The sequence below is a fragment of the Larimichthys crocea genome, chromosome XIX, assembly GCF_000972845.2.
Source record: "Larimichthys crocea isolate SSNF chromosome XIX, L_crocea_2.0, whole genome shotgun sequence".
Lineage (NCBI taxonomy): Eukaryota > Metazoa > Chordata > Actinopteri > Sciaenidae > Larimichthys > Larimichthys crocea.
In genome coordinates, this window is record NC_040029.1 from 3,544,613 (window position 1) to 3,570,191 (window position 25,579).

General features: G+C 41.0%; 1 protein-coding gene across 4 annotated transcripts in view; it reads left to right on the top strand.

The window, feature by feature from the left end:
• The window catches only part of LOC104925736 (gamma-aminobutyric acid receptor subunit beta-3), a 57,190-nt gene extending 33,744 nt beyond the window's left edge, over positions 1-23,446 (top strand). For 2 of the 4 annotated variants that reach the window (XM_027291706.1, XM_019256907.2), the window contains 7 exons: positions 1,302-1,522; positions 5,052-5,134; positions 6,723-6,860; positions 14,022-14,174; positions 19,364-19,611; positions 20,079-20,147; positions 22,484-23,446. In XM_027291706.1, coding sequence (XP_027147507.1) covers positions 1,302-1,522; positions 5,052-5,134; positions 6,723-6,860; positions 14,022-14,174; positions 19,364-19,611; positions 20,079-20,147; positions 22,484-22,855 — 1,284 coding nt within the window. In that variant the 3' untranslated portion in view covers positions 22,856-23,446. The remainder of the gene's footprint in view (positions 1-1,301; positions 1,523-5,051; positions 5,135-6,722; positions 6,861-14,021; positions 14,175-19,363; positions 19,612-20,078; positions 20,148-22,483) is intronic. The other 2 variants (XM_027291707.1, XM_010739437.3) reach the window with 1 other exon arrangement.
• Positions 23,447-25,579: the final 2,133 nt, after the last annotated feature.

Sequence of the window (25,579 nt, forward strand, 5' to 3'; positions counted from 1 at the left end):
AACAAAAACTAAATTTTAAATATAATTCCAAATATATGAAAATGACAAGTGTATACAGGGATATTGCACAGAATATTAGTCTTAGTATAGTAGCAGCAGCCATGGTCGTCCTGTTGGCGGTCCTGTTACTGTCCAATGTCTGGTGGTATGTGCAGCCATGCTCTGGTACCGTCTGCCAGATGGCACAGCGGGCACAGCGGTTTCATGCCAACATCAGCATGCTAACATGCAGATGCTTGGCAGGTAATATTTTACCAGGTTGACCTTCTCACTGTCTGCTAATTAGGGCTAAATGCAAATTACAGCTGAGGTTGATGGGAATGTCATTCGTTTTTCAGGACATATAGAATGACATTGGCGTCCCTGGAGCAATCATTGATAGATTAATAAGTAAAGAAAACAATTGTTACTCACAACCTAGAATACAAGGCTACCACAGCTAATCAGAGGCCAGCATCACATATAAACTAAAACAGTGTATTTAAATGAGCGACAGTGTGTTTTAATGCTTATGAATTCAGTATTTCATCTGTCAGATGAAGAATTTGTTATTTCTTCCTTCAAAGTTTACAAAGTCCCATTTTTGCAACCAGCTAATACAGCTAGGATGTACATACAGAAAGTGGTAAAAAGAACTCCAAAGCTTTTATATACAGTGCTGCAATTAAACCTTAGAGATCCAGTCGGGTAATGGGGAAATACCTATTAGACTAACTAATTAGGCATGACCTCAGAGGATAGTACAATGAAGTGGTACTAAAAGCATTTCTTTCCATTTGGGTGCTGTATGGATAAAAATAATAGAGTACTGCTAAACAAAAAACTGGAATAGAGTTAGATAATCTACTGTGTTTTGGTAAATCTCGAGAGTCAGCCTATTTGAATTCAATGAAAGGCAACCTATGTTTAAAAAAGCTTCTGGGCACCATGACAGTTCAGCTCTGAGGCTCTATGCCTCGCTTGGGAAAACACTCCTGTTGATACATCAGGTGACATTTTCGATGAATTTTCCACTGAAGCGGCAGCTAGATGACTCAGCCCACCCACCTGTTTGTTGTACAATGGCACAGTACTAGATGGGTTACTGTATTCCAGAAGGAAGGGCAAAGGCACAGCCTTGGCTGCAGTGTGTGAACCAGTTGGCCCACACTCCATCCAGCTTGTAGGATGCGGTGTCATGTCATAAACACTAACAGTGGGGAATCGGCAGAGCAAATATTATCTATTATTGTGAATAAAAGATGAAGTATATATCAAATGTGACCTATTCTTTTGTCTTTTTTCCTCTGTTTCTATCATAGGACTACACGTTGACCATGTATTTCCAACAGTACTGGAGGGACAAGCGTCTAGCCTACATAGGAATCCCCCTCAACTTGACCCTGGATAACAGGGTAGCCGACCAACTCTGGGTCCCCGACACCTACTTCCTCAACGACAAGAAGTCTTTCGTCCACGGAGTCACCGTCAAGAACCGAATGATCCGCCTGCATCCAGATGGAACCGTTCTCTACGGCCTGAGGTGTGTTCTGCTTCGTGCTGCCAACACGTTTGTTCAGTGGTGCCTCTGAGTGGGTGTTGTGTGCTGCATGTTTAGCTTCCGTCTTTGTTTTCTTGCCACTTTTTACAACCCAAAAACCTGAATTCTCTTTTCTGTTTATCTCTTTAGTTTATTGAGCTTATTATTCTTGAACCAAGCGGCTAAATTTGGATCCTCAATTATTCTAATTGTGCAACACAAAAGAAAAACAATGAATGTGCCCTTTGAGAACACTTAGTATTGTCTATGTAGTCAAAGCCTTACATATCTAATTCCTCAGTGTCTTTGAGCTCCTTTGTTACACAAAATTTAATTAAAACACACCAATGAGCCACACTATTGTCACTTTTGTGCAAGCAAGGTAACTCCATAGGAACGGCCCAAAGTCAGACACTACAGGAGAGCTTGTGCAGGCCAAAAATAATTTAAGAACACAAGCGTTACAGGGTGGTGAGGCAAGGGTCAAAACGTACGAATGAAAAGGCAAGGTGCAGAAACACGAGGGCAAATCACAGGAGGTGGAAAAAACTGACACTGAAAGAAACACATGGACTGAATGCACAAGTCAAGTAAGGACAATAATACACAGGTAAAACTAATCAGGGTAGAACCAAGCAAAAACCTCCGGGCTGGGAAATGAAGCCAATGCGGAAGTGTGAAAAACTGTAATTCCTTGGGCGACCACTTGAGACAGGCTGCAGAAGTGAGCCTTCATAAGCCCCCATGTTGAATAGCCAAACTTTACAGTGCAAATAAACATGTTTACAGTCTGGTTCACAAAACGGTTTTGGTCTCTATAGCTAATTTCCCTGTTTATGACAACTGTGAGGGGGGTGATTTTTTTTTTAATTCACCTGTTCAGATGATATTAAGGCTTAAATTTGCACATAATTAACAGTGTGGCTGCTTTATTGACAGATAAGTGCCATTACAGATGGCTTATTAGAGCATCCAGACGTCATTCGGTCCACGTCCAATATTTAGATTAGTCAGGAGGCAAAGGAAGTAGTACATCCAACGTGCCAGCAGCCAGCGCTGCATATTTTCGGCTTGAAAACAGCGCTTTGGAAAACTACAAATGACGTCACTCAGGCCCTGTCCATTCTTTATACTGTCACTGGGTGGAACATGATAAAGGCAGGAAATAAAGTTACAGACACGTCGAGAGGGGAGTCTTACAAAAAAAACAAAAAAAAAACAGGAAACACTAAACAAGAAACTAAAACCATGACTAACTGTGACATTTCGTGATCATGGAGCTTGGAATTCCACAAATTCTGCATCTGAAAATAGTCCCAAATATATTCTTTGTAAAAACTGCAAACTAAAATTACTGAGCCTTTCTTTTTATGATTATGTACTTGTGACCAGTTTTTAAAGATTTATCTTTTCAGGAAGAACTGCCTTGGCACTGGGCCACGGTCAGTCGTGGAGTCAAGAAAATCCCATGAACAGACCCTACAATGTGTTCGTCTTTCTAAGAAAAATACAGAGAACCTTAGTTAAAGGTGTCCTATTCTATTTGTAACTATACGTTGTGTTTCCTCATATAGCACCGCAAGTGAGTTTGTTTATGTTCTGGTAATGTGCAGTTTCTGGGCCATGCAAATGAGCAACACTCCCTACAACAGACGACAGAGTGAAAGGGTCAGAAATGTTCTCAGATGTTGCACAGTGTCAAGTTAATACGACGTGTTTAAAGCTCTATTACAGCAGCGCAGTCACCCAAGCTGAGAACTTGGCAGTTCTCTGCTGCTGGTCTCAGAACAGCCAGAGGATTAGACTATACTGCTCAAGGGCACCTCCCTTTTTTTTTAAAAGGGAGCGATGGTGCGGTCAGAGATCACCCGTGAAAAGAAGTGTGAACAGGTTAGGGGCTGCATGAACGCAATGTTAAGCTTGCAGCTGTTGTTTGATATTTGTTTCATGGAGCCCTTGTTTTGAATTTCCATTGATCTTTTCGACAGGCAGGTTCAGAAGAGTTAGTGTGACCTATGAATATGGATGCTTTGAATTATTAGAGTGCAAAGCGAAAGTGTGTGTGTTTGTGTGTGTGTGTGTGTTTGCATGCGTACTTGCATGCTTGCGTTTGTATCTGTCAGTGTTCATACTTTACAGTCGTACAGCCATGCTTGATTATGCAAGTGGAGTTCATAGCACTTAGCCTCGTGGGCTACTTATAGACCTCTCGATGCTTTCAAGAGTTCAAAGGAAGAGGGAGATGTGTGACGTGGTGTTTGTGATATGAAAGGTTACATAAATGTATGTCAGGTAAGGCTCAGCTAAACAAAGATTCTTGTATACACTTGTGCTGATTATTAGGGCTGATTATTTCCTCAATCGATAAATCATTTGCTCCAGAAAGTGGCAGATAATAGTGAAACATACTCATTATGTTCCCAGAGCCAAGGTTTTATATACATTTATATGCAAAACAACCCCTTTCAAGTCTATTTTAATGCCATTCTTTCCCCAGTGACACATATAATTTGTATATATCTTTTCATAATGGTAATTTCTAATGAACTTTTTACAATAGCAGAGATGTTACCTAGCTGCACATAAGCAGTTAGCTACCTCTAAACTCTAGCCCGCCCGAGATTGACATTTTCTGTAGCCAGCCTCAAGTGGCCGTTTGAGGAGCTGCAGTTTTCCGTACTTTCGCAAAAGAAGAACTTAAAACTTAAAAGTATTTGGAAATATATTGGAAATTGGAAGTCCAAGCTATATATAAACTGCAGAGTGTCACAATTACTATATTCTGCAGACCCATTATGTTATGTTGGTATTTTAGCTGTATAATAACATCAATGATAGGCTTTCTACAGACTCATCAGAGTCTTAAATGAATGGAGACATCCAGTGGCTAACTGCCAAGCAGTCGGCTTTTAATCAGAGCAGACTTGGCCTCAATCATTTTGAATTTGCATTTTTTTTTTGCTGCTCATTTCAAGAGTCTGATTATCAGCTGTTTGAGCTCATACATCTGATAAACAAAGGGATACTTCCTCACAACCCAGTTGTGATGAGAAGGCACTAAGTACAGCCAAAATGCGTCGTCTTAATGATTTTTTATTAGCACAAATGTTCACTTAATTTCTGGATGCAGTTTGGTTGAGGGGGACATGAACCGATTTAAATTCAAGAGTGAGGACTACTTGTCTGTCTGTGATCGACAGCATAATTACGTATAGGGTTACACAGTCAGCATTGCACCTTGGAAGTGGTACCATAATCTTATTTTGAAATGACAATGCCAATAGTCTCCAGTAATATGAAGCCAACCTAGATTACTTTAAAAATGGTAAGACAAAGTCAAGAGCTCTCACATTAACACTTTAATCTAATGCTTCCTTGTTAAGTAACTATTTTCCTACTTTGCTCTTTTTATAATAATTCAAAAGGACCACAGATCTTCCTATCCATCTTCCTTTCAACAAACAATTTGTGTAAATCACATACAGTATATGTGTAAAATATTCTCTCTTTCCCCATCTGTCTCCCTTTTCAGGATAACTACAACAGCAGCATGTATGATGGATCTCCGGAGGTATCCCCTGGACGAACAGAACTGCACTCTGGAGATAGAGAGCTGTGAGTAGAGAGATCTAATACCTTTAGGGCCGACTGTCAGCACACTGCACAGGCTGAGAAGAAAAACCAATACAGTCCTGTGTGTGAAATACTACAGTTTGAGCAAAACCATATCAAACCTGGTTCTTTCTGTCAGGCAGCAGAAGGAGGGGGTTTGACTATGGCAGAATTCATCAGCTGCACTTGCATAATGTTTGGAGACTTTAGACACAATTTAGAAGGCCAAAATTAAAGCAGCACATATGTGCAGTCAAAGCAACATTCACATCCCTGATTTCCCCGTTGACTACGTGTAGATAGTAGATATTCTTTACTATCGGTCAAGCTGCAAAAACACTACGTTCTTCACTTTCCATAACTCAATAGGGTCCACTATGGTCTCCAAGCCCAAATTGAGATTATTCATCTCATCACACGGGCTACTTTTTTCTGAAAGACCTTTTTCCAGACCCACAGAAGACATTATACGATTATTTCCAGAGGTAACGTGATAAGTAAAATGATCTTCATGTGCAAAAATCGATGGAGTGCAAGCTGGTGTGAGATCCATTCAGACATTTTTGAGACAGGTGACGACACCAGAATCATTCATGTGTCCATGGTAGATCTCAGGTTCTCTTTGCAAACCAACAAGAATCTTGATAGCAGGGGAACAGCACAAAACCAAAACTAATAAGCCAAATTTTGGTCAACTTCCAAAGATTTAGATAAAAGTTGGACAGATTAATACAGCCAGTGGAGACATTTTCCACTTTTATATCTAGAAATCAAGCTTGGGGTGATAGAAGACTTAAAGAAATTACAGATGAATATGGTTGAAATATGGTGAAATAATTGCAAAACATTTTTTTTGGGCCACATGGGGGAAGAGGAAACAAGCTGTAATCATTGTCATGGCTAACTTGTTGGGAAACAGTTGACTATTTTCACTTCTGGAAGATGGAAAGATGAGCAACCCCTTCCATAATACATTAATTAGATCTGTTGTTAATGTAAAAATATTGATTTGAGATTAAGTTTAGAAGATTTTACGTTTAATATGGATGTTACAGAGCAATTCTCTAAGCTTGAGTAATGCTAATGTCTACTATCATTCAACATACTGTAGTGACTGTCATTACTGGTCCTCAGAATACCGCTTGTTTAATTTTAGTCAGGGACTGATTTACACCTGGTACACCAACCATCCGTTTTAAGATTAGGATTAGCACAGACACATGGATCCTGCTGGCATCCTTGTGGGTTAAGTTGAGCTAAAGCCAATTTCTCAAATACAGTCTAAGACTGGCACACACTCTCCTTCAAGAGTTTTTGTTAATAGTCTAAAAATACAGTAAGTGAAGCTTCCGAAGACAGAGGAAATGTCAGATATTTTTGGATTCTTCTGACATTTTGTGAACTCAAGTGAACCTATTAACTGACTTGCTTTTCAAAGCAACGTCTGGTTCTTGGAAGCAACTTCAAACACGTTCTTTTTCTTCCCAAATGACAGCCCAGTTGGATGATCAGCAACGCTGCATATCTTGGTCTCCAGTGATGCTCAGACAGATGGTTACACCTTGGTGTATGTGTGTTTCTTCTTGTGCAGATGGCTACACCACAGACGACATCGAGTTCTACTGGAAAGGAGGCGAGTCGGCTGTAACGGGGGTGACACGGATCGAGTTGCCACAGTTCTCAATCGTTGATTACAAGTTGGTGTCCAGAAACGTAGTCTTTTCCACAGGTAAATGTAGTACTGTAATGTGTTGAGTATGGGCTTTAGTCTCCACAAACTGAATTCCCTTTGGGAATAATACATGAAGCTGATTATTTAATCAATTTCAATAACAGACACATCTTTGCCAAAACTTGATCTGTTGATCTTAAATCCTCAGAGCCAAAGTCATGTTTGTCAGTGCTTCTAATTGGGTTGAAATGAGGAAATGTGTTGACTTTGAAGTATCCCTCGAGCAACAGTAGCTGACGCAAAAGATGTTGGAATGGTCCTTAACCAAAACACGTCGTAAACGCTCTGATTTACAGAGCAAATGGTGTCCATGTCAGATGGTCCTTGACCCTGTGAGGTGACGCTGGATTTAATGGTTTGGTTATCATGCTGACATTAACGAGAAGACCCCAATCAATTTAATAAGTCAATACAATTACTCAGAGTGACAGTAGCAGGTCGATCTAAAAGCTCCAGGAAACCTGGTTTCAAACCAATGACAGTATAAAGAATGGACGTCATATCTGTGATGTCAACCACAGGTTTATGAAGAGCTGTTTTGAAGCTCAGCAAAATCTCTTTTCAGGGCCTTTAGGTTTGAGTGTATTCACATACATTCTCAAGAGTTTGACTCTTAAATGAAAAATACTTTCTTTTAATCTGTTCTAACAATTTTTACCTCTTTTTATTGTTTACAAAGGAAGTATATAAGCTTTTACATCCGTTAAATCCAGGGTCAGATTATATATTTCATAGCTAAATAAATAAATACAGTGTTATGAAGTACTTGAAAACAAAGCCGACAGTAGTGTAACAGTTTTTACAGGCCGGCAGCAAATCTAAATGATTATTACCTGATCAAAAATATCACATGGATGCTCAGGGGAAAGCGGTGCACACAACTCATAAATCATTTGACGTCGGCATCATCATTAACTGGCGTCGTGAAACACATCAGTCAAGCGTTATTTATAGGTTCACAATAGACATTTTCTTTAAGCGTTTCATCTCTCACGACGATTAATTAGAAGACAAGGTGACACGTTAAGGAAATCTGTCGAGTTACCGTACATGGAAAACATTTGCGGTATCTCATTTCATGTCGCAATTAATTTTCTTACTTGGAGTAAGTGTAGAAGAGTAATTCGACAATCCTCATAGCTCCCTGGGGAATTCTGGTATATATGAACTTTGGTTTTGATGCGTTGTACACAGAGGTCCTAAATTAATCTGATGTTTATATGTTCTTCTAGCCCCTGATACAGAACTTTATTAACGCTCCCTAACCAAGTGCCATATAATCTGGTCAATGGAGACACATTGAGAGAGAGGCAGCTGTAGTGGGGAAATACGCCGGGTGACATTTAGGAAGAACATAATTTCTCACTGAAGTTCCGCTCACGAGGAGACGCACCCAGTCTGAAAAGGGTGATTCATTCTTTTGTTTGATGTTTGGGTATTTTTAATGTTTCTATCGAGGCTGAACACGATTTTTTATTTTTTACTGCTTTCTCTTCATCTCACAATGTTCCACCTGTGCTGCATTGCGTTTCCCATCGTCCCCGGCTACATATGAGTGCGCCAGAGTATATTTGTTTGTGAGAAGAGGCATGGTTCCCCTGTGGGTGGTGGCAATTAAAGTTTAGTATCCAGTGGTCTGCTCCTGTGCTCTTGGCAGCAAGATGTGTGAAGCACATCAATGGCTCCCTGCGAGGCGGGTTAATGACCAGGTTTCTTCCATTACAGCCAGCCTCCCCCTTTTCCCCTCTCTTCCTATCTCACCTCCTGTCCTGTCTCGGTATCTCTCTCACCCTCTGTCGCGTACTTTTCCGTCTTTACCCTCTCCTCTCTCTTGTAAAGAGGTGTTTGGATGCCAATTACCCAGTTCTCAGTATTCAGGGCATCATATATTCATATGAAATGAGGCCCACAACATTAATTATTCTTCTCTAAGCACACATACAAACACTGGCTGTTTGTGTGTGTACGCATGCACATATGTAAATGCATGCAAGACCAGACAACACCGCTGTGTTAGGTGTGTTCTTTGCGCATTCATTCCTGCAATAGCTATAAATACCTTTAATATCACGTTGAGATAGCTGCAATAACAACAGTTTTAAATATTCAGTAACATCTATATTCCATGTATGTTTTTGCTGTAATTTGGCAACAGAGCCTGTGAACATTGCTTTATGTTTGTGGGTTTTGGAAAACATGAAATGCTTCATTAACAGCTTTGGAAAAACAGCCCTGAAATTCATTAGTATGCCTTAGCACGCTTGTCCTAAGCGCATACAAACACAACTACTTCACTTTCACAGTTTTATTTGGACGTCATCAAGACCTCTTGCAATCTTGATCTGTACATAGGCATTCTATGTGGGCCCGTACCGCATCTGTCGGCCCAAATGCAGACGCCACAGGAGGCAGAGCTTGTGCAGGCCAAAAATAATTTAAAGAACACAAAACTTACAGGGTGGTGAGGCAGGCAGGGGGTCAAAAAGTACAAATGAAAAAGGCAAGGTCCAAAAAGACGAGGGCAAAACACAGGAGGAGGATAAACTGACACTGAAACCAAGGAACACATGGACTGAATGCACAAGTGAAGGCAGGAGAACAATGTACAGGTGAAAATTTATCAGGGTGGAACGCAAAAGCAGGAACATAAGTCAGAGACTCAAAGGAGAGGGAAGACCAAAAACACTTGGTTATCACATACGTATTTCGCTTCCAATATATATGTTGCACTCATTATTATTTTAAATGATTATAAAGATTTCAAATGTTTAATTTAGGTTTTTAGCTTTAATAGTTTCCATAACTGACCATTCGCTCAGCACTGGCCCTTAGTTACTGTTGCTACGCCTGTCAAGCTTCCTATTCTCATATGGCATATTACGCAGTTTACAATAATAACTGTGGAAGATCTACCACTCCTAGTAATGTGTCATTTTGAAATGGCAACCCGCTGATGTTGCCTGCTCAAATGTGAGGTCACTGGTGGATTATATCAGCTGTCGCTATTAAATTAAAGCTTCCGTTTTCTCCACAAGTCGGCTGAAAACAGGCTCCAGCTGAATTTTTAATATTTCCGCCAGGCATTTATTTTTTAAATTTTTTTTGAAGTCTTAAATATGCATTTAATTGCTACACATTATGAGGTAAACTGGAGTTAAAGCTACATGCTGAATGTTTTTAATCTTTAACTCAGAGTGTGTACAGTTTGTTTATTTCCTGTCCTACACTTTGGCTTCTTGTGTTTTTGGTTTCAGAAATAAATCCTGTATAGCGGAACCAGATTGCCTTGGAAATAACACATATTGCCAGATCAAAAACTGACTGGTTACAGCACAGTCTATCATTGCATATAAAACTGTGACAACCCTGTCATGAGGGTGACAACAGAGACAAAGAAGGGAGACAGCAGACCTCCTACTCCTAGTGCTTCCATCTAACCCAGCCAACCTCCCAGACTCTATTGTTGTACTGTCATAATGATCCCCGCATCCTATCTCCTCTTCTTTCCACCCTCTCGTCCTCACACATGGTGTTCCTCCCACTCGCGCATGTTGTTTGGTGTAGCAGTTACAGCCAGTACACTTCTACACCCACGTGCAAGTGAACCTCAGCCTCCTCGTTTCTTAAGCCACTTCTGCATCCGCTGAGATACTCGGTTCCGATCGGTTCGCTTCAAAAGAAGTGAATGGGATATTTTAAGACCTGTGACAGTCTGTTCTCATTTACACACTGTAATGAAGGATATGTTTAGCATGCTTTGACTTTGCTCACTGCTGCCAGACTGTTAAGAATGAGCCGAATACAGGGGGGTAGTCTAATGTCATAAATAAGTATATTTAAGAAAGACTGTTTTCAGCTGTCTGGATGTTCTGTGAACTTTTACAGTGTGAGGATTTACTGCTTTATGCTGCGAATCCTTCATCTTTAGGTGCTTTTTTTATTTCTGAAGGACAGTGACTCTCTCACACTTGTTTTCTCTTTACTTTGATTTTTTTTAAAGTTCCTGTGAGTACCACATGCTGCTCATGCAAACTTCCTCTGTTTATTCCAAACAAACTCATGCCGCTGCTGGAAAATGTAAAACATATACTTACTGTGTCGTGTTTGTATTTGTGCCTGCGGATTATTACAGACCTTTCCCCTTTGGGTGTCGGCAGCAATATAAAAGCAATATAAAAAAAATTTCCGGCTTCGGATGCAATCATTATGTAATGGCACAATATACATTGATTTATTAGAAAAAAAAGTTATTTATTTCCAAAGACTGTGTACACATGTCAAGGTTATATGCAATAGGGACAACCAAATGGGAAATGACTAAAAGTCAGCAGCCACACTAGTTCTTTGAGGCTGTACTTTGAAACAGCTTGAACTAAAGGCCAAAATGTTCACAATGATAATGCAACATGCTCATTTTAAGCAGGTATGTTTAACACCAGATATAGGGGTATGAGGCAGTAACATAAAACCAAGGTGTTGTGGTTAATAAACAAAAAGGTATTTATTAAATTGTTCTTAACAGATGGAGGACAGACAAATGTCTGAAGGTACTACCAATAGCGAAGGCCGAAGGTGCCAACAAAAACATAAGAGACCTATGTAACCAATTAACTCAACCTGGTCTACCTGCATGCCTGCGCTAAGGTTGTGCAACTTTGCCCTGCTCAACATCACGCACACAAGGAGAATTTCGGCAAACACAACACACGCACGAGTTGGCATACGAGGCACAATCTGGCAGGACGCACCAGCTCAGTGTCTCAGTGTGAGTTACCTTACTTCCCCCGTAAACATCTCAAATTTTATGTGCGCTCTGTGCACAGGTCTGGGCGCGTAGTGGCCAAACCTCAATGGGCCACTGCAGCGCAGAGGCGCTCAAAGGCACCAAAATAACTATCCACTTCGGACTCACGAAAGAGAGGCAATAAAGCAACATGCTTACCGATCCAGCGACGGGTTGGTCAGAAAAGCCTCCATATCAAATGTCGCCATTTTATTTTAACACCAAACACAAAACAATTTGAAAATTTCAAGTAATATTCACCTTTGTTCGCTCCGTGTGAGAATATTTTTGTTAATCAGTAATATAAACTAAACCCTGCCCAGTCCCAGTAGTTAAATACAACACAAACCTCCTCAAACAACACGAGTTAACGTTCACAATTTGTAATAACGTGGCGAGCTCACGAACACTAAAGACAAGCTGCGCGTATTCTCTGGCCGCTCCGGTTTAAATGATAGTGACGCTGCGTAATGGGCCCTCTCATTGGCGGTGCGGGGAGGATGCTGCGACAAACCCGGCCCTCCGCACTCACGGCCAAAAAAAAAACAACACAAACATTTTCCCGTTATAACATCAATTTCCTTCACATCATCAACATTATACAAAAATGATACCAGTTTGGTCACCATTTCTCTTCCATAGAAACTGCATAGTCCTCTGACAAATTGACATTATTAATAAAAACATATTATTCCGCATCACCTGATCAGTAATGGCGTGCGTCATCCTCCTATATAATGACGTAGGTTATTACGCACTGTTTCTCCGCCGGAAGCGGACAGGTAAATGGTGGCAGGTGCATTTCCACACACGCAGTAAGTTTTTATCTGTTTGAGTGTATGCATGCATTGAATCTCACTATTGCCCGGTGAGGGGAAGAGGAATGTCTGTGTTGTTATGCTTGAAGTAGATGTTTCATGGGACGAGTGAAAACTTTTCATGGTGGTGCTAGAGGAAACGCATTACCAACATCATTAGGATTCATCATCTGGGCACCATGAATGTCTGTAATACATTACAGTGAAACCCTTCCAACAATTGTATATGTCCTGCCTCCTACTTGTCACACTAGATGAAAAGTCAGCGGATAACCAAAATCTTGTATTTATCCTCTGGGAACCATGAATGCCTGTATGTGCATATGTGTCAAGTCGTAGAATGTTGAGAAATTTAGAATTTCATGAGATGAAAAGTGAAAAGCATTACCATTAGGATTCATCATCTGAGCACCATGAATGTCTGTTTCAGTGCAAGCCTTCCAATATTTGCTGAGATATAAAAAGAAAATACATATATCTGGTATATCTGCTGGTGATGCTAGATAAAAAGTCTACTTATAGACTTTGGTTCATTGGAGCCATGAATGCTTGTACAATATGTCATGGCAATCCATCCAAGAGTTGTTGAGATATTTCAATCTGGACCAAAGTGGTGTAGACCCATATATTCCATCTCTATTGGTCCCCTGAACTGCCTTCAAATGTCAATTACTTCAGTCAGTAGCAGTTATTGTAGATAGCAGATAAACAACCCGGCCCTTTCCAATAACATGTTGGGATTTTATTGCAATCTATCATCCAGCAGGCACAGAATCTTAATGAGATGAGTTTTTTTTAAGAGTGACTCTCCATCCAACTCTGCACACAAGTGTGCATTTGATTGGACCCACGCTCGCCACAAGTAGCTTTGGCTGAAACCCACGGATTGGATATTACAGCGCAATATCCCCCACTTCTCTTCCATATGAACCGAAAATGGAAAAATAGCTAAGAATAGTGGGAGTAACGAGCCATAGATCCAATCCATAAAGAGACATAATGCCAGGAGATGGAGGAGAAATCATGCGTCGGCCTTTTATCATTTTCATGCACAGGCACGCACGCTGTTTATATTCCAGTTCATGGAAAAGTAATGGCAGAGATGGTTTCTCATTTTCAGGTCATGGTGAGAAATATTATTTTGTATTCCTGACTCATGAAGCTTATAAAGCAATTATGGGGCGCGTTGAATCCCTCTGAATCATCAGAAGCGATGTGGGGAATTGATAAATCAAAACGTGCTGAAATTTTTATCACTGTTTTGAATTTTGTGTCACATCATCACTAAATAGGGTTACAGCTTTGTGTGTGAGAGAGAGAACGAGAGTGCGTCTGCGCTAGAGAAGGGGATACTTGTTACCATGGCAATAAATCCAACCCATGCCGGTTGTCATGGAAACTGAAACAAAAACACAAGGTGTCCCTGTGTGCTCTTATGAATAATATAGGTTAGACTTTGTAATTACACTCAATGTTTTAATGTTTTATTTTCCACCACCTTAAAAGTTTCACTTCTAAACCAAAAGATTCAAAAAGTGCCGCCTCTGTCTTCCTCAGGTGCCTACCCTCGACTGTCTCTGAGCTTCAAGCTAAAGAGGAACATCGGCTACTTCATCCTGCAGACGTACATGCCATCGATCCTGATTACCATCCTCTCCTGGGTCTCCTTTTGGATAAACTACGATGCGTCAGCAGCCAGAGTGGCACTAGGTAAGAAGCAGCAGTGGCGATTAAGAGAGAGCAGGTATTTGGTCTCTGGTCTCATCAGAGAGAGAAAAAAAGACCAAAGTGAGCCAGGACCTCCGTGCTGGATTCCCAAATGCGATGAGCTTTGATGAACACAGTGAGAGGCTGAACTTCTGGTACTGTCGCGGTATTAGTGGGAGCTTTAGGGAATGACTTGGAAATTGGAGGGCCAAATTAAAATGGATTTGAGCAACATTCCTATTGCTGCAAGGGGAAAAGGGAAATAAGATCCCTGTCCACTATGGAAACGGCTTAATCAATTTAAATTATGTAAATATTGCAGCTGAAATCTTGCAATATCTTTTTATCTTCTGTGCCGTTTCAAAAGCATAAAGACTCAAACTAGGACATATCTCGTGTGTGTAGTTGCTGTGGTCACCGAGTAGCCTCCAGGAGCTAAAAAAACCCATCACGTCTCTAATGAGCATAATTTCACTCCTTATTGAGGAGCGCTTGTGTGGGTGCAAGGGCCCACTCACCGTGGGGGCTCCTGTGAGCAGTAAACAAGGCAGACATGGAAGCAGCAGGTCGCTGGTTTGTAATCATCGTGATTTCCTCACAGGAGGCTTGCAGCACAAGCTTTGTCTTTGTTGATTGTTAAACAGGGATGTTCTTGATGTCAGATGAGGAGGGGGGGAATATATAGTATTAGCTAATTAGTTTGTAGAGTGATACACTTTATGACTCGCACATCTAGTTTGCACATTAGTAAGCTCTCATCCGTCCACAGCTGGAGGCTGACACGGAGCTAAAGTTTGCGTAATTAGCTCGTCAGCTGCCAGCGACAGTTGTCATTTCAGTTCGACCACCAAGGCTAATCTGGATTACAGACCAGGCAGTTTAGCCATATAACTGTCTGTCTGTTTGTGGTCATGTAATGTAAGCTGCCATCTATGGTCTGCTCTGCACAAGTCTATCAGAATAATCTCGTAGGGGTGTGAAGGTACATATAATTCACAGTTCGGTACCTCAGGTTTAGGGTCATGGTTCGGTATGTTTTCAATACAGCAGAGAGAAAAAAAATCATAATCTTTTAAAAAAATGTCAACATTTAACAGTCCGTCCTTTCATCCATTTCCATAACCACATGTCCTTGTCAGGGTCGCGGGGGGTGGAGTTGATCCCAGCTAACCTTGGGCGAGAGGCAGGGTTCACCCTGGACAAGTGGGCAGTCCATCACTGTGCTGACCCGACAGTGGCTCATGGGCCATCATTCTTACTGTTAACAGAAATATCAGCAATGCTCCATCATGAGACAGACTGGCTGTCCCTTTAGTGCTTAGTTTCTTTGGAGCCGGAGGCACAAAGAATAAAATGCACACTTGAAGGCTCAAGCACTTTGACTATGTCCCTAAATCCTGTATTCTCTATCTTTGGGCGACTCCTGTAGCATTAATGATTGCTTCCACACGGTCTGAATCTGCATTGAGAACCTGCCTGAACACTGTGGTGAGAAAGACTGCCCTTCCAGTCTGCTCTCGACGAAGGCGATGCCTTCTTTTGGACAATGTACGGCATATGGTTTGACACCAACCTTTGTCCATTTTCACTGGAACCAGAGAACTGTAACACTCCCATCAAGTGGATCTAAAGGTCATGGGAGGCTCCTCCATTTGGAGGCAGCGACTCTACATGAACATGACCAACCAGCCTAATCTGACATGGCATGCTTCAGCTGATAGACGGTAACTGTTGGGGGTCACGGAGTGTACCGAACCAAGGTAGTCTCACACCAAACGGTTTGTGACAATTGGCCATGCCATCTTGGTCCATCGATCATCCTTCTATGGATGATGAACACTTATGACCCCTTTAAATGTCATAATGATATTTGGGAAACATGCTTTGATCCATTACGTCTTACCCATGGGCACATATGGCTGGTTAGAGACTGGAATGGATACCTGAAGAGCACCAGCGTGCCCACATACTTGTATCTATTTTAAACGCACCTTTATTGGCCTGCTCGAACTGGTTTCTTTCATTAAGGCATGCATGCAATATCTGGTTATTACCCTATGCCTCGGAGAATACACGTGTGTGTGTGTGTGTGTGTGTGTGTGTGTGTGTGTGGGAGGGGATGTGTACATGTGAAGTCCTGCTAGCAGCAATATCCGGTGTATTGCCTCCTCAAGCTGAGATGCAACCGGAGGTCCTTCACTTTGTCCTGATGGATCATTATGAGCTTTCAGCAGGTATCTCGATAGTGGACGAGGGTATGTACGCGCTTGTGTGTGTGTGTGTAGGCACGCACGTGCACTGGCGTCTGCTTCTTTTGTGTGTGCAAACCTGCCAGTAAGAGCAGTGTAATGATCAGGGAGAAATCAATTCAAGGAGGCAGCAGGCAAACAATTGAATTGTTTGAAGGAGAATATCATTTTCCTGAGCAATTTCCAAGGATTGCAAAATTATAAATGACCTGCTCGCACCCTAATCCGGTTGCAACCCTTTACCCTCAGTCATGCCTTTCATTCATAATCATATTACATGAACAGTCGAGGTGTGGGCATTAGCTGTAAATGGTGTGGGAGCACTTTTAGTGTAACGGTAGACACACAAGTTGGAGTTCATTGCATATTCTTCCAGAGCGCGGAAACCTCTTTTCTCTCGACAACGGACTCCCAAAATGACAAGTCTTGAAATTGTGCACGTTAACGAGATAGCTGACAATTTGTCCCGTCTGCGAGTGATTAATGGCTCAATTAACACTGCTTTGAATTACCGCCCGTGCCTCTATTCTTGGGGTGAACATTCATCGCTGTTTTTCGCGCGCTTTGTTTCATCCTCCATGATACTTTTTTTCCTTTTCATAGCGTTGAGTTGTGTTGCAATTGGCTCGTGATTAGAGCAGATTTGATTGCTGTGTGCCTCTGTTCCAGCTGTTAAGGTGGAAAAGAGACTGGGGGACACATAGGCAGAGAAAAGGGGGGGAGGGGACAGAAAAGAGGTGCAGTGCGAGCCAACAGGGATGCCACCAGTAAATGATGGTGAGATCTGTGATGGGGGGGGTTTAAATGAAGGAGAGATTGAGGCAGACGGAGAGAAGACAAAGAGACAAAGAAAAAGTCAGTGAGAGAAACCCTATGAAACTATATTCCTCCCTGGAGAGTGTAACAGCGTGATGAAGAAGGAGGTAGGCCCATGGGCGCATGGCCCCCTTGATTAAATTGTCCGAACAGGCAGCGAAAGAGAAGAAGGAGGAACGGAGGGGAGGGAGTGAAGGACAGAGAGTAATGGCGCGGCTGAGAGAACACCTATAAAGAACAAGGCTGCCGTTAAGCAAAGGGGGGGAAAAAAAACCCAGAGATCGCACTGTCCAATAGGGGCCGAGATGCAGGAGCGTGTGCACGTGCGAGCGAGCTTGTTCACATTCACACCGGCTTCTCACACATGTACATGCACACACGCACGAGTGGCGTTAGCCTTGTAATGTGCCAATAAATCACACAAAGAGCTAGATTGACCTTAGCTATCCCACTCCCTTCTCCCAACCCCCCTGACTGTTCCTTGTCTTTCCACTGTACTTTATGACACACACACACATACATGCGTTCTGGCTACTGATAGGCTCCATTTGTTTCGAGCATGGAGAGATAAAGTAGTAGACATACTGTATATCTGCCATATCTTTAATGAGATAAGAGTGTTATTGCATTACAGGGGGTCAGGGTTTGCATGAATTTAAGTCTGAGTTTATTTACCGCAATTTGTTAAATGGATGGCACTGACACATGCATGGTACATGCAGTACATGGTAGTAAAGCTGCAGAACGCAAGCAAATACAGAAATGGAAATGACTTACAGAACATTGTTCTGTATTTGTTTGTTTTCTGTTTTACAGCACATTTCTGTAATTGGTAGTTGTATCTGTATTTGTAGTGCACTTGGTGTCTCTCTTATTGTTGTGCTGAAATGCACAAGGTGTGAAGGTGCCTTTACCAGGAGATGGCAAGTAACCGTGCTACTCGGTACCCCTTGTGGTTAAGGTTACTGGGAGCTTGGGGCTAGATACATGCAGCACTATTCTAATGAGTTATTTCTGCTTGATGACCAAGGGGCTGTTGGTGGTTTCAAGGCAGACCTTTGAATTTCAATGAAGCAGAGGTTATGCACTCACCTACCAGTACATGCGTGTTCATGCAAGTAAAATAAGATCACACATGAAAGTGATCAGGAATTTTTTTTTTTTAAGAGTGCTCAAGCTAAATTCTGAATTTGCGCTGTTTCTTTAACACTTGACCAAGACAGTCCCTTAGCAACACGATTATTTTTTATTTCCCACTGTGTCAATCCTGCTCTTAACTAACAGAGGAAATAGCCACAGAAGCATGTTTTCCATCAAAAATATCCTTGTTTCTATAGTAACAACCAAGACATCTGTTGGAGTTTTATCCAACGTGACCTTAAGGTTACTGCCAAGATAGAAGCATCTGCTTAGAATGGTGGGGTGCTCTTTTAAGACAGGCTTATGCCAGACAGGTTTGGACTCATTAAGCATCAAATTTACCATCCCAAACAGATTGCCAAGATTGAGGAAGCCTTGGAGGAGAAAGACAATGTTAGTTTTACAATTTATCCTTAAAATGACGCTGTGCGAGCTAAACAGGTAGAATTTAGCCTCAACTGAGGGTAGAAGGATGGAAGACTCATGAAAAATATACACTATGTCTAAGTACACCTGATTATTTGTCCAGTACACACTCTCTAACTCGTCTCCACCATTCTTGAGACAAATCTGTATCTTTAGCCATTTAATCCAGCACCATGTATCACCAGCTAGTTGCTACCTTTGTTTGGCTGCCATTTGGTGCTAGTACAGTAGTGTATTGTGATGTTGTCAATACTAACAGATGAGAGAGGTTAGGGTAAATTAAAAATGCTAAAGTTGTGGGCCGTAAAACCAAAACAATGACATTAAATAGGCTAAAATGATTGATAGAACTGAGGGGAATGGCAGTCAGTCATTACAAGGGGCACCTTTCACATTACAAAGGGGTCATAAAAGAAATCATTAGTGCAGCTTTAAAGAAATTAATTATTATCAAATGATTCATTTAATGTTGATGGATTAATTGATTTATAGTGACCATGGGGTAGTTAGTAATAATGACACTTGTGATTAAACCATGTTTTTCTTCTTCCTTATCAAAAGGGATCACCACGGTGCTGACAATGACCACTATCAACACCCACTTGAGGGAGACATTGCCCAAGATCCCATACGTCAAGGCCATCGACATGTACCTGATGGGCTGTTTCGTCATGGTCTTCCTGGCCCTGCTCGAGTACGCCTTCGTCAACTACATCTTCTTCGGGAGGGGCCCTCAGATGCAAAAGAAGCTGGCGGAGAAGGCGGAGAAAGCCAACAACGAGAGGGCAGCCAAGTATGACGCCGCAAGGGTGAGTTGGGATTTGTAGATGGCGTCAGTGGATGAATGGGCTGAGGACTGAATTTAAAAAAAGAATGTGTAGGTTCAAGGTTAGACTGTTGAATTTGCTGTTGCTGATTTCGTGTACCTCAAATGTCAAGTGTGAATCTGGTTTGAATATTAATTTCCACAGAAAATGCGGCAGCACTGTAGGAAGGACAGTCGGTGTGGACAAAGTCTCTTATTCCTAGATTTTTTCTTCTTCCTGACATGTTAAAACAGCCTTGACACTGCAGTTATTCTAAAATTGATTTTTTTTTTTGTCAGCTCTTGATAGCAGAAGCAGTGAAAAGAAAATGTTCTCCATAATTATCACATTATTCATAGGCGTCTGGATCCCCGGTGGAGGCTTCAGAAGCCAAAATGTTGGTTTCGGAAGAAAAATCAATTTTCAGGTATTTTTTCCCAACATGTGGCTGAATATTTTCATCTCTTCAGGAGGCAGGTAGTAGGACCGCATCCCTAAAACGGTCCAATCAGGTTAAAGGTCTTCGCCACTCACACTCGGTGAGTTGTTTGTTCAGTGAGACTCTTCAATATCCTTGAGTCAACTCATCGCCATCAGTTGACATGGATGTTTTTTTATTTTTTATTTTCTTTTGCCTCAATGCAAAATATTCCTCCATCCATGGAATGAATCAAGTGACAAGACATCTTCATGACATTGCCATATTCTCCGGAGTATTCATTTTGACTTTGACGTTTTCATTGCGTTTTCTTTCTACATTGAAATGGCGCTCATGCTCGATCTTGCATTGTAAATTGGGGCTTCAGATATGAACCTGTTTCTTCTTTCAGAGGTCATCCTGAATGCATGTCGTCTGTGTGTCGTGTCACACTGAAATCATCATTGAAAGCCACATTTCTCACACAGCTTTCATAAAGTGACCTTAAGCATGTCAGGATGTGGTGGAGCAGATTTTCAGGGGGTAGTCACTGCAGAGGTCCCTCATCAAAATGTATACATCTAAAGAGAAGTTTATCATCTGTGTCTCCAAATTTTCAGTGGTGAAATAAACCTTACCAAGTAAGGAGAGATCTACCTTGTAAAGGTGGATTTACACAGAATGAGGAGCAAAGATTCAACAGATTTAAGTAAAAAGAAATCTGGCATTAACCTGTGGCTTTATCAACTGGGAGTAAATTACAGAAAGAACCAGAAGAACTTGCTTATAGTTAACATCTGTGTGGTTGACACATTGGCATTTTGGGTCTGCACACATAATCCAGGTGTCAAATATGTGCAAAGTAACACAAGGTGAAAATTTGGTTTACCTTCGGGAACATCCCTTAAGAGTTCTTTTTAACCGATGCAAACAAAAATGAAAATGTGGGACTTCCACAGTTGCTACATTTGCATGAATGATCACCATTGTCCATGATTGATTTGTTTTGTGGTGCACACATCATAGGCATGGAGTATGATCTATCTTCTATGCTTCTGATTAAATTAAAGTGATGACGCGGGTTTATATTTTATCATTCCCGACCAAAACAAAATGCTGACATGGATCAGGACATTTTGATTCTTCTCTCTTTCATGCTGTCATTTATTTTAATTATTATTTTAATATTCAGTCATGCCACTGGAGCTAAGACAACAATTGACTACTCTAGTCAATGTTGTCGATTTATAAGAATGTTTCAAAGAGACATCAATTGTCATTGCTTTGTAGGATTTGAGGGAATTACAAAGGGCATCATTTTCACAATTTAAATGTACACTCATGTCATTACATTTCATACTCAAAATGGGTTTTGGATTTGCAATTTGGAGTGCTGACTTGTTGCCATGGCAAAAGCATGACATCCATGGATGGATTATCAGACAATGGGGTTCTGGCACAAGCATGTAAAAGGCCCCCGACCCTCCCCCCTCCTACATGGGAACAAGATGCCACAACTGAAAGGGACATAAAATTATTACAGATGACATCAATATGTTTTGTTCTGCTGTATGGTCTTTCTGTCTCTTTGTAGTCATTTTCCATCTCTTTGTTGTTGTTTTACATCTCTTTGTAGTCATTTTCGTCTCTTTGTAGTCATTTTCCGTCTTTTTGTTGTCGTTTTCCATCTCTTTGTAGTCATTTTGTGTCTCTTTGTAGTTGTTTTGCATCTCTTTGTTGTTGTTTTGGATCTTTGTTGTTGTTTTACATCTCGAGTGTAGTCATTTTCCGTCTTTTTGTTGTCGTTTTCCATCTCTTTGTAGTCATTTTGTGTCTCTTTGTAGTTGTTTTGCATCTCTTTGTTGTTGTTTTGGATCTTTGTTGTTGTTTTACATCTCGAGTGTAGTCATTTTCCGTCTTTTTGTTGTCGTTTTCCATCTCTTTGTAGTCATTTTGCGTCTCTTTGTAGTTGTTTTGCATCTCTTTGTTGTTGTTTTGCATCTTTGTTGTTGTTTTACATCTTGAGTGTAGTCATTTCCTGTCTCTTTGTTGTCGTTTTCCATCTCTTTGTAGTCTTTTTCAACTCTTTGTAGTTGTTTTGCATCTCTTTGTTGTTGTTTTACATCTTGAGTGTAGTCATTTTGCATCTTTGTTGTTGTTTTGCATCTCTTTGTAGTCATTTTGGGTCTTGTTTTATGTCTCCTTGTTGTCATTTGACTTTCAAACAAGAAATGTGTACATTCAGACTTCAATCAGAGGCTGACCCCTTGGCATATGCCCCATAGCCCCATTCTGTAATCCTTCCATGATTACATCCACATTTCATGGTATTGAATGCACTGTGCACAGAAGGAGAGTGCCTTAAAACAACAGAACTTCAGTAGCATCCTCTCTGTCTGTTCCATTCATTTGCACATAATGTTGTTAATTAGTTTTCTCATTTCTTTATCCATTCAGGCGGAACCGCATGGCCATGGTAACATCCTGCTAACCACCCTGGAGATCCATAACGAAGTGGCAGGTGGAGAGATCACCACCAGCGTGGCAGACATTAGGAACTCTCAATCCATGGTGCAGTTGGACAGTACAGCCTCGACGCATATCCAGTACCGCAAGCAGAGTGGTGGGATTGGCCCGCGCTCCGCCAGCCGTCACTCCCTGGACCGGTCCGCCCAGATGAAACGCAGCCGTCTGAGGAGGCGGTCCTCACAGCTCAAAATCAAAATCCCCGACCTGACAGATGTGAACGCCATCGACCGCTGGTCAAGAATCATCTTCCCTTCCGTTTTCTCACTGTTCAACCTCGTCTATTGGCTCTACTATGTCTGATTGGACTGTTTTGTTGAGATGTTTGTTGTTTGTTTGATTACTTTTTCATTTTGTTCCGTTTTCTTCCTTTTTTTTCTGTTGCTTTTATACATGATGGAATCTGCTGAGTTAAAGACTGCTACTCTCAAAAGTTGACTGAGAAAAGACTATTCAGTTTTGGAGTTCTCGTCAAAATTCTTTTTATATTTGCAGTCTTTGAATCCTTAGTACCAAGGTCTTTTTATTTTCTAAAGTATGTACTGTAATTGGGACTTGTGACAGTCATTTCCCAACATTTGCCCTCTCAGTAATGTGTAAATAGAGCGATACAAAGCCAGCAATTGAATAAATAATACAGTATTTGCAAAAAAACGAACAGAAGCAGTTAACACAAGGATTTTTCTAATCTAAAAAAAACAAATAAGAAAACTTTATACTATACAGGTGGTCAGAGAAGTGCAGGCAATTCCTGAAAGTCCACTAAACAGACTAATGTATGTTTTACTGGTACCCTATGCACTATTAATGCATGTAATGATCAGCCATAGTGAAAAAATGACAACTCCTTTTTTGCCTTGGGTTATGTCACAACTTTACAGAGGTTTTTGCTTATAGCGTATTAACGGCATCATGCATTGATCTGATAAACCTTTACCCAAACACAATAACTTCAAGTTGAGGATTTTGTCCTCTGTTCAGGATAATTGTGACTCAGGTTCTGAAGTTTTTTGCTATTTGGCATCTTTTTCTTGACAAAGAAAAGTGTCACTGAAATATCTTCTCTTTTTTGGTAATTTGATAAGGAGAAAAAAGCACAGAAAAAGCACAAATATGAATGAAACTGCCATCTTTTCCACTTCTACCTTTAAGCAACAGCGCTTCAAGTGATAGCATGACAGAATTGCACTCCAATTTATCCAACTTCCTCTACAAAGAAAAAAAAAAAAAGTCTGACTTTAACAACTGCCAAGGGCCTTTTGGGCGACCCGGTTACTCAACCCATGAAATATTATAATATTTTTGTACTCTGTGTCTTCAGGTATTCATTTGATTTCTGAACCCGTCTTGTTTTCTTTCTTTTGCTTAACTCTGTTGAGGTGATAAGAGTGAAGGAATGAAACCCATTTTTTTGTACATAAGTACATAGGTGTGTATATACATAAATGTATATATATATACTGTGTGTACAACCCAAAATGAAAATGATCAACTATTGAGCATTTTGTGATTGTCATACTGGCTATTAACTTTAGTGCAAAAAAGACAAAAAAAAAAAAGTTGAACAAACGAATGAACTTTCAAGCATCAGTTTAGTTTTCAAGCTTTTGCGGGCACTCTTCTTCTCAAACATCCGACCACGTTGAAGTCAACTAGACACTATGTATGTTCATTCTGCATTTTAGAGTCACTGTATGCCCCTGACCTACAGCAGCAAGTGATGCAAATGGATTTCATTGATTCCACAGATGGACCATGATACCCTGTCTGTCGACTAATAAGCACATACTAGCACTGAATGTATCGGATCCATTCTTCAGGGAGAGGATAATGAGCCATGGTCATCATTTCTCCATCAGAATGTAACGCCCAATCTTGTTTGAGAGTGACGAAGAAAGAGAGGGAAGGGATGGTGTTTTTAAGGGTGTGTGCATGTGCATGTGTGTGTGTGAGAGATGGGACATGGATAAGGAGCGCTTGTGAGAGGAAAGGTGCGGGTAGACCATATATTTTCTGTGCTGCTTGCTCGACTATGGATAAAATGTCAACATATAATAGTTTTGTGGATAAAAATAGCTCCCCCCTTTTGATAAACTGTGTGCCATTCCACCTAAGGTCGCAGACCAATCAACCAGTTACAACTCATGGACAGCTGTTGTAAATTTAAAGCATAGATACGTGACATACATACACTGTTTGTGCATGTACAAGAACACATTTAGAAACATGCTTGATGACACTGTTGTGATTGAGAAGCTCGGTCTGCACAAGAGCCACTGACAGAGTTTGGATCAAAAATGGTAAAGTTTGATATGTACAGACTGATTGATATATAACTAAGAACTGAATGTATTGTACGTGGATTGTTGCTGCACAAATGCAATTTTCTTTCTGGAAACAGGGTTGACCTCAACTCTGATTAATTTGGGTCCACATTCAAGTGACCCCAAGTCTCTTGCTGGTTTCTTGTCCTGTTTTCTACTGTGTAGACGGGAAGCAGTGCACATATAAAATGGGTCCAAGAAAGAAGAAAGCTCCTGTTATTGAAGAATCTCTCTCGCTCTCATATATATATATATATTGTAAGCCAAAACATCTTGCTGAAGGTGCGTTCAGATAGAAAGCATCAGTTACGCGAATGCCACCGTTGTACAGTTTGCCCCAAACAGCCAATGCACTGCAACTGCACTTTAACGGTAAGTTAGCTAGCAATGGTTGACCATGTATGGGAAGGTGTCACCACCAACTCTGGTTATATTACTTCCCGACAGCCTCTCCTTTTTCATCTCATCGAAATTTACGAAGTAGATTCAACATGCACATTGTTTTTGAAACATTTTCAACTCGTGCATCTTTCCATTTCGTGATGCAATTGCGCCAAAAGTTGCTTCGCGTTCTGTCTGAACACACAGTAAGAGGATGTCTTGACTTTGGTCTTGGGCACAAAGCAATGTTTTGTAATCTCATGCATTCGAGTGTTTTTAAGTCATGGAACCAGTTTGTCCAAAGACATTTCAAGCTAGTCCA